Consider the following 13,186-nt stretch of genomic DNA (forward strand, 5'->3'; position numbering starts at 1 on the left):
AAGGGACAATAATATTTTAAGTTTTATTCAAGTCCTGTATTTTTAAAAATAAAAGCATGTATTTTTAATTTGTAGTTCGTATTTTATTTACATTGTTTTATGTATTCAATTTTTAAAAGTAAATATCACATTCTTTATATATCTATAAAGATTTCAATGGTTCGACAAGCTAATTTTTTAAAAATATATACCATCTCCAAAAATAATAATAATAAATAAAAAAAGTTTGATAAGTCAAATTTTTCATATCAGAGCCATATATAGGGTGCAACAAACAACGGTGCAAATAATTTAAAGCGATTATTAAAAATATAGATAAAATATTCAGGAAAAAAGAGGTTATTATTATTGTATTTCATATTATATTGCATTATTGTATTTCATAAAGTTATTCATGTAGTATATAACAATAACTAGTTTCTATATTTTGGCCAAATTGTGTGTTTTTGTTTTAAAAAGCTCATTACTTATTCACATATCAAAAATAAGAAATTTGGAATATACTTGACTACCATTTTGAGTAGGTGATTTTTAGTACTTGTTCTTGATATACTTTAGAATAAATAATTTTAATAAATAAAATAAAACATTAATCCACTTAAAATAAAAATATACTACTTTGTATGAACACCAAACTTTTAAAATATGAGCAGGACATGCTTTTCAATTGAAAAGCTTTATTTCTTAATCAGATGCAAGTTGGATCCTTTGCAGCTGGTGAAGAGCGAAAACTTTATTCAAAACGTGCGTTCTGCTCACGTTTAAAAGATTAGTGTTCATGATAAGTAGTATATTTTTGTTTTACTTAATTTTTGAGTGTTTATTTGTAATTAAGCCACTTACTTTATAGTAAATACTATATTTAAATGCACATTTTCATAATGTGTTTATTTAATTGGGATACAGGAATAAAATAGAATATGTATTGTCATGTTTGAATTTATAATTCAGAAAGAAAATTTTATTTTGAAAATGTACATTTTACAGCTGATCTGCAAAATATGAAATCTTACTAAATTTAATGTACAGTTAAGGCAGTAGCTTCCAAGTTTGCATGAAATTATTTTCTGGACATTGCTGAATTTATAAGCACTTTAATATGCAAGTAACTGAATAAAATGGGCATATTCAATTACTTAATAAAGATCTTTTTAAAAATAAAAAATTCTTTACTATCCTACATTTCCATAATGCAAGTACTATTGCTAACACCGAGAGGTCAAAAGTAAATGAAATTCTTCCAAAAACTATTTCTGACTTAAAATTAATTAAAATTATGTTTACTTAAATATATGAAAGTAAAATATTTTTCTTTAATATTTTACTTTCATATATTTAAGTAAACATAATTTTAATTAATTAATTCAGTATAATTTATCTTTTTGTATCATAAACTATATTAAGTTTGGACAGTAATAGTTTATAGTTCCAGCTGAAAGTCAACAGTCTGTAAGTATATATTTCATCAATGGCATAAATACATGTAATACAATGTGATTTTCTTTGTCTCTTTAGGATGCAATGCATTAAAATTAAACGAGATTTTTTTACCTTCTCAAATATTATAACAGTAGTGCAATTAATTTTTTAACATTATTCAAATTAAAGTTTCCATCTCATTTTTTATTATTTATTTTAGATTTTCTTCCTAAAATTATTTAACCTAAACATCTTAAACAATGGTGCAAATAATTTAAAGCGATTATTAAAAATATAGATAAAATATTCAGGAAAAAAAGGGTTAAGTTATATCTAAATATAATTGTAAAAAATCGAACAACCTAATTCGAGGTCGTTGTCTGCTGACTGCTAGGAGACGGAAATAAAAAGCACTACTTGCCATATCAAAAGCAGGCCAAACTGGCGATGAACAGTCTAAGCTATCACTCCCCAAGAGCATTAGTCACGTGGTATATGTTGGAGACATCCTAGCAGACGAATTCTCTGTGGGTGAGCCGTCTACCTGTTATAAGAAGTCGTTGCTTGAAACAGTAGCAATAATGGATGGTCAATGGAAGTTGCGGCGCAATTCTAAATCAACAGATATCAGGCATTCACCAAAAGTTTGTATAGGAGTTCCATTTGCTACATTTAGCTGTAACTTGGTAAGGTGCTTTTGTTCGTGAAAATGTGGTGGAACGACGGAAACATCAGCCCCGTGTCTACAAGAAACTTTAAGCCCGAATTCTTTCTTCTCCATGACGAAAAGGCGTGCAAAATTCCGGCCGCTGTAGTTCACGACTTTGAGCAACGGCCCTTCTCGTTTCCCTGGTCGTTATAACAACACGGTGGGCGGCATTTGTTTGCCTTTATTTCCAAATTTGTGGTGTTAAAAATAAATACCCGGAGGAGAGCTTTCATAACGTTTCCTCAGTGGGTTATGACGTGTATTTCGACCACGTGATGTGGAGCGATTGCGCTAAAAAGTTTGAGCTTGGATGGCTACTAACTGAGCAACCTGTTTGGACAAATCATCAATTTCAGCCTGTAACGCCACAATACCTGGACCAGGAGCCTGCACTGCGTGTATTTGCCCTGGAAATGGCCAGCTCGTGAATTTTATCAGCGATTTCGGGAAGATTTTAAGTGGCTCGCTACTGGCCGCTAAAATGGTTTGCATGTTAGATGGGAGTCTATTCATCCATAATGTTTTAAGAATGTTATCCGTCAGGTTACCGGCGGCTAAGTCTGACATTTTAGACAGCAATTGAGAAGTCCTCATTGATACAACTATAAATCGTGCAACAGCTGCTTGATTTTAACTGTCTCGGATTCTTCATAAACAGAAATTAATTTTTTTAAAAAGATTTGTATTTGTCTGTCACTGGTGGATTCAAAATTATTTCACGAGTTGATTGCAGTACCTCTGATTCTAACGCGGCGATCACTGTATAAAATTGATTTCGTCGGCAGTAATGCGACTCAATTTAAACTGCGCATCCATTTGATTGAACCATAACGATGGGTCTCGGCGACAAAAAGACGGTGGCTTAACTGCCACTCGCGCCAATTGTGAAGCAGCATCGTTTTCAACCACTTTATATCAATCAAATATTCACAATAATAATATGTATAGAAAAATAATCAATATGTATAAAGTGACACAGTTTCATGGTACTTGAAATCAGAGAAATTGGCGGCTCAAATGCAGCAGACAATACATATATCCGCTGAAATTATCACAGAAATATGGTGACTCACCGGAATGCGGCACAACCCTTGAAATCACATATGAAATGTCTTACTTGCATCTCATCACACTGGATAACTTACTGCTGCTCAGAATTTTGACATATAAACTCCATATTTGGGCAACATTGAAGGTTGCTATTCGTAATAAGTACGGGACAATTATGGTAGCACAATGTTTTGAGACAGATAGTTAAATAATTATAACAATTGAATAGAATAAATATTATTTTGTTTTTGGTTTCTATGGGTTACCAGACTGGCAGAGTTGAGTTGTAGTAGGCAAGTTGCCACATATCTATTTATCTATAATGTATATTAAACTTTTGTTTAAAAACTGTACTTTTTAAAAACACTTATGTAAAATAAATAACACCTTTTTAACTAACTCTAGATCATCGTATGTCTGATTTTTTCCACCGACACAGATGCATTTACGAATCCAAGGCTAGTGTAGTTAGATAGTGACTATTCTTAATATATTTTTGAGTATTTTATAGCATATTCAGCATTTTATTATTATTTGCATTATTTTCTTATTACGAATATATTCTACACATTATATTACTGAAAGTTTTTTTTGGGGAGACGCCAAAAAGATTTTTTTGCCCCGGGCGCCAGTTATGCTTGCTACACCACTGCCACAGCAACACGCTGCTTTCATGCATTTTTTTAATGGCAATAGTTTTGTGCACTGGAAATAAAAATGTTTTATTTCTAAGTGTTGCCACTGCTTGCTTTCAAACAGCACAGTTTGTTATTTAAAAATTAATGCTAGAAACATACATTCACAAATGCAGGTTCTTCATTATTTAATTTCTTTAAAAATAATGCACAGTGATAACATTTAGTGACAAAAATCTGAAAAGTGATACACTATTTACAGTGAACTAATGCAAAATCCCAAATCCCACTTTGAGACTAATAGCCACTTTTGGGCTAAAGAAAAAAAAAAAAAAAAAAGGCTTTCAATCAGTTTGTATTTCATAAGACACACACTGTTAAGTGATTATTATATCAGCTACTTACAGCATCCTTTTATATCCCAGTACAAGGGATTTCCTTGCATTCCTAAAACTTGAAGGATTTTCTTGTATTTATAAATCTGCGGGATTCTCCATTCATAGCAGATCAATATATAAATGAGCCAGGAAACCACTAATAGTGTGATTTTGGGTGATTCCCAAGTGGGTGGCTTCTGAATACTAAAAACTGTCCTGATAGTATTGTCAGACTACTGCATTTACAATGACTATACTTTTTTTAACATTACGGGGGGGGGGAAGCACACAAGTATCATGGAACCCCAGAGTTCCATGCACAGTTTAAGAAACATTGGGCCAGGTTATTTGAATGTGCTTATTACGAAAAAGCACAGAAAGTTATCTGCTTAAGAGTAGGAATGCCTCCATGGAGGACTCTAGGGAAAATTGGCTCATGTTATACCTGAGGAAAACTATGAAAAACACCCATGTAGCCAGCACATTTTCCTGGGTATGCTACCGGTATTCAACAGTCTTAACCATTCACTCATGCATATATTTTGCTGATAAACTCTGCGAACAGTGCAGTTGCAATAAAGTTTAAAATTTTTCTTTGATACTAAAAGAAAGACAGTACATTTTTTTTCCTAATTGTGTAATTTTACTGAGTAAGGTAATCATACATTTTGAAAGAACAAATACATTTTTCACATATAATGTGATATTTACAAATTGGTTTCAATATTTTTACATAAATACTATAACATTTGAATTTATACATATTATAAAAAATAGCTTAGTTTACATATAAATATTAATAAATCAAGTATGATATAATAAACATATGTTAGCTTTTAACACCTAAGAATAAATTTCTCTTAATATTAGTTATTTTATATGAACGTCAAGAATTTGATACACACCCTTTGTATCTCATGAGAGAAAAAATCCAGTATGTATGAAACAACACTGAACAAATTAGGTTACATTAAAAATTTGCCTATATTAAATATTATATACCATATTCTGTTGAGTATAAGCCATACTTTTTTTGTGCAAAAAAAGCAGATAAAAATTAGGGGGTGCAGCTTATAAACATGATTGATTAGGAACAGGTACATACAAACATGTGGTAAAACAGCAGCCTGTGCAACATAATAGTGCATGTTTAACAACTGAGTACAAAAGGCATTGTTACTGGTTGAAAGTTGCATTAATTGTTTAACTGTGGTTGTATGTCATTTGAAAAGAAACTTTGGAAAAATGATTTAGCTATGATACATGCTTAAACTGCAACTAAACACAGAAACACGTTCCTTTTGACTGATAATACAAATTTTATCTCAATTGTGTGGTAAGAACTGTTTTCTTTTAAGCTGCTTCTACTCTTTTAAAATAAAAAAAAATTTTTTTTAAAAACATATCCTAGATGGTATGCAGGCTATGTGTGCCTTATACCTGATATATATTTTTTAATTATAGGTAAAATGAAGGGTACAGCTTATACACGGGAAAATGTAGTATATATTGGAAAAAACTAACTGCAAAAACCTCTCTCTATATATACAATTATGGTCAATACTAGGCTTCAGCAGGTTTAATAAAAGTAAGAACTGGTCGTGTCACTGTCTTTTCTAAGCCTTTTGGAATAACTGAATGCTCAGGTTTTTTACCTTGTTCTGGGGGTGCTTTATGTTCTCGATGCACAATCATATGTTTTTTTAGATTACTAAGTTGATTAAATCCTTTACCACAAACATTACAGTAATATGGACAGTTATTATTGTGAATTACTAAATGTTTTCTTAAATTGCTAATTTGATTAAATCTTCTTTTACAAGTACTGCACTCATACGGGCATTCCCCTGTATGGATAATAGTGTGCCTTTTTAATGCAGCTTTTGTCTTGAAGCTTTTATCACATTGTTCACAGCAGAATGGTCGTTCTCCAGAGTGAACAATCATATGCCTTTTTAAAGCACTGGATTGACTGAAATGTTTTTCACAAATAGTACAATACATTGATTTTGCTACTAATTTTACTTCTTGTTCATGTGGTGCAGCTGGAAGATAAGCATATCTGTACCCACACATGATACAATCATACTGCAGATCATCTTCTAAGTTTGGGACAGCTTGTAATTCATTCCCACAATTTGGACACAGGTTTTCAGAAGCAGCAGACATGATTTTGACTTCAAAGACTAATCAGGAAATATTGCCAAAACATTTAGCTTATTTCTAGCCTAAAACCTAAAGAGGGGGAAAATACATATAAATTAAAAATCTGAAACAATATTTTAAAATATATTTGCATAAAACAGCCCTAGATATATAAATCCATAGTACACCTTTTAGGAAAAAAATTCATTCAAATAATAAATCTGGTTGTATAAAACGTCATGACGCTTTTTTTTTTTAACGTTCTTTGAAGGTCCTTTATTTATATAAAGAACAATGAGTAGATAATAGTATATCACCCATTTTGTTTGACAACTGTTTGCTTTCTTTTGACAAGCTGAGCTTCGTAATTCCTCCTTCATAAAAAAACCTAATTTTATCAGTGAATAGCTGAACAAGGTACTGATTTATAGCCTCATGTGAATTGTGTGTTATATTATAAAAGAAATTTTGAAGAGAGCAATCAAGTGAAAATTTGAGGGCACAAGATCAAGTGGGTATGGTACTTGTGACAACACTTTTCATAAACTCCAATAATTTTGTATTACGGAAATTAAAATAAATAACAACAAACAAATCGGTAGTGATTTTTACATCCTAAGTTAGCATCTTTTATGATTTGCATGTTTGGATCGAATTTATGCACACTTTGATACGGTGTTGGAATTCCTGGAAGGTAAAGACGATGATTTGCAGCTCAATTTACCTAAAAAATGACAGTTTATATGACCAATTGATTTGCCAAATTGGAAAACCAAACTGAAACAATAAAGTGATTAATTAAATTTAATCAAAACAAAAAGTATAATATCTGCATTTGTTTAAAAAATTTTCCTATAGAAATAAAACTAGGAGATATTCTTCACTTTGTTATTCCCAACTGGATGCTGGATTCTTTTGCAAGTAGATCCACAAACTTTGACAAATCCATATTAATACAGGAGCAATTTGTTGAATTATTCTTAAATGAGAAACTGAAACCAATGTGTGAACAAGGATATACATTCAAAAGTCGTTAATTCAGACACCCATAATCCGGACCTCAAAGCTACAAACTTTCTGCACATGCGTCACGTTGACGCATGCGCGTAAGACCTTTACGGCTGCGAATATGCGTGTGCGCGTGCTCAAAATACGTTTACGAATGTGCATTTAATGTATAACGGACGGTATAAGCTAAGCTAAAATTACCTAATTATCTATTTCAGTTAATGTTGCAGATTGCATTGTTCCTTAATCTTCGATTTGGATCCGGCTTATTATTTTTTGCAGACTGTTAGAGCAATTTTATGAAAGTAAGCTTGAACTTTCGATTATGTCAAATAGAATTTCTGATATATATTTACTAATATGTAAAGGATCTACACAGCGAAAGTATGTTTCGAAATCCATTAGACAAAAAGTGGAATTGCTGCAAAAAATGGATAAAGGCATATCCTTTGTTTATCTTTAACGCCGCAGCGCACAATGAATTGGAAGTTGATCTGTCAGCACTATGCTTATCTTCAGGGCAGATGTTTTTATTTTATTTGGCTTATAATTCCTTACTAAATGTAGTATTTCATCTCGATGTACTCCATCTTTGATATGATTTAAATCAAATTCCTCGCATTATAATTCGCTTCCGATAGCGAAGAAAGTAACAGAGGTTATTGGAAACGAAAAAATTTCGATTGACAAATTAGTCGGTAGACACAGCAATTATAGGACTTGAACAGCGGAACTTTGTAACTGAACAAGAAATTATGTCTGTTTATAGAACTAAAGAGAATGTATTATCACATAAAAAACAAAGCAACTTAAAGAACTTACATTGAAAGAAATGTTTAATAAAGTAAACAAATAAATATTAAGCTTTTTTTTTGTAAATTTTGATACCCTTTAGATCATAATTGTTCTTTATTTCATAAATTACGGTTTCATATTTTTAATTTTATAATTTCTGCATGCCATCTTACCAGATTTAAACTGATGATCCATAATCCGGATAAATAGATAATCCAAAATTGCCAAAGTCCCGACGAGTCCGGATTAACGACATTTGACTGTGTTATAAAAACAAACAAATTACAGTACTAAGTTCGAAATCCGGACTCATCGCGACTTCAACGTTTCCAGATATTAGATCATCAGTTTAAATCTAGTTAGATAGCATGTAGAAATTATAAAATTAAAAACATGAAATTGTGATTTATGAAATAATGAAGCATTTATGATCTAAAGGGTAACAAAATTTACAAAAAAAAAAAAAAAAAAAAAAAAAAAAAAAAAATCTTAATATTTATTTGTTTACCTTATTAAACATTTCAATGTAAGTTGTTTAAGTTGCTGTGCTAATACTTTCTCTTTAATTCAGTAGACAGACATAATTTCTTGTTCAGTTACATTGTTGAAGTCCTGTAATTGCTGCTTCGAGAATTTCGACTAAATTGTCAATCAAAATTTTCTCGTTTTCAGTAACTTCTCTGTTTTCAGGATCTAGAACCATAATAAAGATTTCGCCATTCATTAATTGATTGATGATTGAGAAGCATTGTCATCACAATGAAAAACTTCTTTTATATCATCATTTATTACCGCTGCCCCACATTTCTTTATAAAATCCATTAATTGGAAAATTTCACCTTTGCTTTCCGATATCGGAAAACCTTTAAAATTGACGGCTATCATCATCAAATTTAGCTATCCTTCGCTATACATATTTGGTTATGCATCATGAGCTTGGTGACTAACGACAAGTTGTTCCGTTAAGTTTTATCTTGCTTCTATCGTGCACTGAGACAGTTAAGCCTGAATTGTATCAGTTATTTATTATACTTATGTCTATTTCTTGCACATGCTTAAGCCTTACTGAGGGCCAGCGCTAGATATCTTACCACCTGATGCAGTCTCTGGTCCTAAATTCTGCAACTCTGTGCGGCCATACGAGCCCTGGCGCTGGTTCTGGGTTTATAGGAATAACAAATCAGTTATTTTTAATTCAAATAGCCCAAAATGTAATCTTTGAGTGTATTAGTATCATCAACAAAATCTATTTTTAGCATATGGAAAGAAATTTTTGGTAGATTTTTCCTCATCAACATTTTTTAGAGAATTTAACTTAAATCCGTAATCATCGCTAAGTGTAATGTCAACATAAAAAGGTTATCATACTCCTTTATTATTTAATTAGTAACATAAAAAAACTGTTTAGGCATCGATACATGAGTCATTACTCAAGTTGTCATGTTTTGATAAACATGTGGTGATGAAAGGAAAGTACGAGGGTTAAGTTGAAAAATAAGTTTCCCCTGTCGACTGTGGTCAGAGTTGTGTATGAAAGTAAAAAAATAGAATGAAACATTAAAGATATGACATACTTTTATTTTTCCACATAGGTACCAAGTACATTGAGACATTTGTCATATCGCTTGATAAGCTTCAAAAAGCCCTCCAGGAAAAAATCAGGGCTTTGCATATGGAAGAAGCGTTGAATGGCTTGTTTCACTTCAGTATTGCTTCCAAAGCGCCTTCCCCCGAGATTTTTCTTCAAAGCCGGAAACAGATGGAAGTCGCTTGGTGCGAGATCAGGACTGTATGGTGGATGGTGTAGACGCTCTCATCCAAGAGTTGCAATATGGTTTTGCATTGCCGTCACCGAATGTGGTCTGGCATTGTCATCCAACAGCAGAACGCCAGATGTGAGAAGGCCAGGCCGCTTTTTCTGAACCGCCTCTTTCAATTTCGACAGGGTGTCACAGTAGTGCATAGCATTGATGGTTCCAACCTCCAAAAAGTCCAGCAACAAAACTCCTTGGGCGTCCCAGAAAACTGTGAGGAGCACTTTACCTGCAGAGAGAGTTGTCTTGAACTTCTTTCGGACAGCTGATGATGGATGTTTCCACTCCATAGATGCGGCCTTCGATTCTGGCGTGAAATGGCGGACCCACGTTTCATCCCCCATCACAATCCGAAACAGAAAGTCATTGCCATCTTCATGGTAACGCACGAGATGTTCCAGGCTGACCCCCATGCGTTGTTCCTTGTGTGTCAAGGTACCCATCGTGCTGACACTTTTCTGTATTGAAGAATGTCGTGGATGATGTTTTGAGCTCGCTCACGTGAGATTCCAAGTTCTTCCGCTACTTCATCGATGGTGATATGCCAGTTCGCTCTAATCATGTCATCCACCTTCCTGACATTTGCATCTGTAGTGGCCGTGCGTGTCCGTCCAGCTCTCGGTATGTCCTCCACTTGCTAACGTCCATCACTGAATGTGCAACACCATCTCCACACCATTTGTTTTGACATCATACTTGACCCATAGACTTCCACGAGGCGGTTATGAATTTCTGTTCCTGATACTCCACGTGCCCATTCATAGTGGATAACCGCTCTCACTTCCTCCTTTGACCACGAATTCAAAACACACCTTCTCTCCATATCTACCAGGACTCAAATGAGAGGCTGGTCTCCGCTTGGCGCAGGCACTGCAACAGCGCCATCTGCTTGATTTGCAGCGACCTCAACCCAATGGTGTATCGGTGACTTGCGTGTTTTCCTGCTGTGTCGCCTTTCGCCCATAGACGCTCCAATGCTTCTTCCATATGCTAAGCGTGAATTTTTGTTGGAGTACTTTTTGAAGCTTATCAAGCGATATGACAAATGTCTCAACGTACTCGTACGAGAATAATAAAATAAAGGTATGTCATATCTTTAATGTCTCATTCTATTTTTTGACTTTCATACACAACTCTGACCACAGTCGACAGAGGAAACTTATTTTTCAACTTACCCTCGTATAATAAATAATGATTCGCCAGGTTGGCGTCAGATCAACGATATATCTATGTGGAATGTTTTATTTCGAGATGTGTGCCAAAAAGCAGATACGCAGCAACAGAGCCAAATTATTGATCGATCATACAAATTTATACTAAAATGTTTGTTTCTTCAATAACAAGGTATTTTATTTAGTATCTTTATGTTTTTGATATCTAAATTTTTTGTTTTTGTTTCGGATTTTTAGCTTAAATCGTGTGTTCAAAACGTAGTTTTTGCATGTGCGAAAACCGTGTTTTTGGAGACATTTAGGAAGGCATGTGATATAGCAAAATCGTGGAAGTTTTCTTCACAGATGTGTGACTGGTGAAATTTTATTAACGAATGCATTTTGGACTTTGCATGCTCTGTATCTGAGAAGATAGGGGGAAAGATATTTCTGCTTTTAAAAGAAGCTTTCATTATGGTAAGTGCGTTTTATTTTATTGTTTTTATTTTGTAGAATGTTATATTCATTGTTTTTTGTATGAATTTCCGTTTTTATTGTTGTTTTTTGAATTGTCTGAAATTTATTTTAGTTTATTTTCTTGATTTGTTTTTAGTGTAGATTGTGCAATTCGTAGATGTTTTTTAAAGTTGAAACAGAAGGCTGTGTACATGGTATTCTTTCAAATTTATTGTTGTTATGTTAATTTATTAAAGCGATTTATTAAAGTTAATTTATTAAAGTTCGTAGATTCGTTCATTGCCTATAATGTGCCATTCGTAGATGTTTTTTTTAAATTAAAACATGTCGCTGTGTACATGGATTCTTGTCAAATATTTTTGGTTAGAAACTTTACGTTTTTGATATCTAAATTTTTTGTTTTTGTTTCGGATTTTTAGCTTAAATCGTGTGTTCAAAACGTAGTTTTTGCATGTGCGAAAACCGTGTTTTTGGAGACATTTTAGGCTTAAAGTTCGAAATGTAGACAAAAAATTTAGATAGTAATATGGCAGCGTGAAGTTTCTTGCCAAAAATATTTGGCGACTTGAGGGCGCATATCAGAGTAGTTCCAACGTTGTTGGTGGTTTTGAGGTCCTGATTTTAGATCATTCCGGATAATGGATGTACGGATTTCGGACTTTGTACTGATTTTCAAAATATTAATCATGAAGCCATAAAACAGGGCTGTTATCACAGAGATTGGATTATTAACATATTAGGCTATCTGTTTGTACAAAGAGTACCCTCATATATGACTTTCTAAGGTTAGGTTTTCTTTAATATACATTGCTGGCCACCCAAATTGCAACACTAAGAAAGACAAGAGATGTCACAACAAAATTTATTTAGTAGATAACATGTTGACCAAGTATCAAATGATTAAATTTATAGACTTCTGTGAAGTGTGGTTCCTTCCAGATTCAGTAGTCAGAGTAGCCGTTTCATTGTTGGATATCACCGCTGCCACATGCCTCAGCATTGGTTCAAAGAAACCTTTTATGTGTTCTTGGGGAACAGCAGACAAAGCAGCTTCCACACGTTGCCGAAGTTAATCTGGTGTGGCAGCTTGGGATGTAATCTGGGTGAATCGTTCAGCAACCATGGACCACATGTTTTCTATCAGCGAAAGATCCGGAGAGCGAGCCGGCCAAGAAAGCAATTCAATCTGGCAATTGACGAAGAACCCTTGGACAATGCATGCCATGTGTGGTCGTGCGTGATCCTGTTGAAATATGGCTGTGGGCAAGTCCTGAAGGTAAGAAAGGACAATTGACTCAGACACCTCGGAGATGTAGCGCTGGCTTTTAAAGTACTGGCAATGTGTACTAGAGGAGTGCGAGAGTGATATCCAATACCGATCCACAGCATAATATCTGGTGCAGGACCAGTGTGGCGGTGCATAATGCAGCTGTTGAGCATCCTCTCTCCACAGTGTCCGCAGACTCGAATCTGACCATTGTGGTGTTGCAGACATAAGCATGACTCATCAGTAAAGACAATTTCATTCCATTCTACTGTCCACATCCTTTTTCATCGCACCATTGGCGACAGATACGTCTGTTGTTCTGCGTCAAGGGTAGACGAA

At 33.8% G+C, this 13,186-nt stretch overlaps 1 protein-coding gene across 2 annotated transcripts in view; it reads right to left on the bottom strand.

Annotated features, from left to right (window-relative positions):
* Positions 1 to 4,810: 4,810 nt before the first annotated feature.
* Positions 4,811 to 13,186, bottom strand: part of LOC118179297 (uncharacterized) — a 29,789-nt gene continuing 21,413 nt past the window's right edge. For both annotated transcript variants that reach the window (XM_035348478.2, XM_035348476.2), the window contains exon 2: positions 4,811 to 6,425. In XM_035348478.2, the coding sequence (XP_035204369.1) occupies positions 5,754 to 6,359 (606 nt within the window). In that variant the 5' untranslated portion in view covers positions 6,360 to 6,425 and the 3' untranslated portion in view covers positions 4,811 to 5,753. The remainder of the gene's footprint in view (positions 6,426 to 13,186) is intronic.

Source organism: Stegodyphus dumicola, chromosome 4 (genome assembly GCF_044657685.1).
Source record: "Stegodyphus dumicola isolate Sdum_Otavi_A_Nest chromosome 4, ASM4465768v1".
NCBI classification, from domain to species: Eukaryota; Metazoa; Arthropoda; class Arachnida; order Araneae; family Eresidae; genus Stegodyphus; species Stegodyphus dumicola.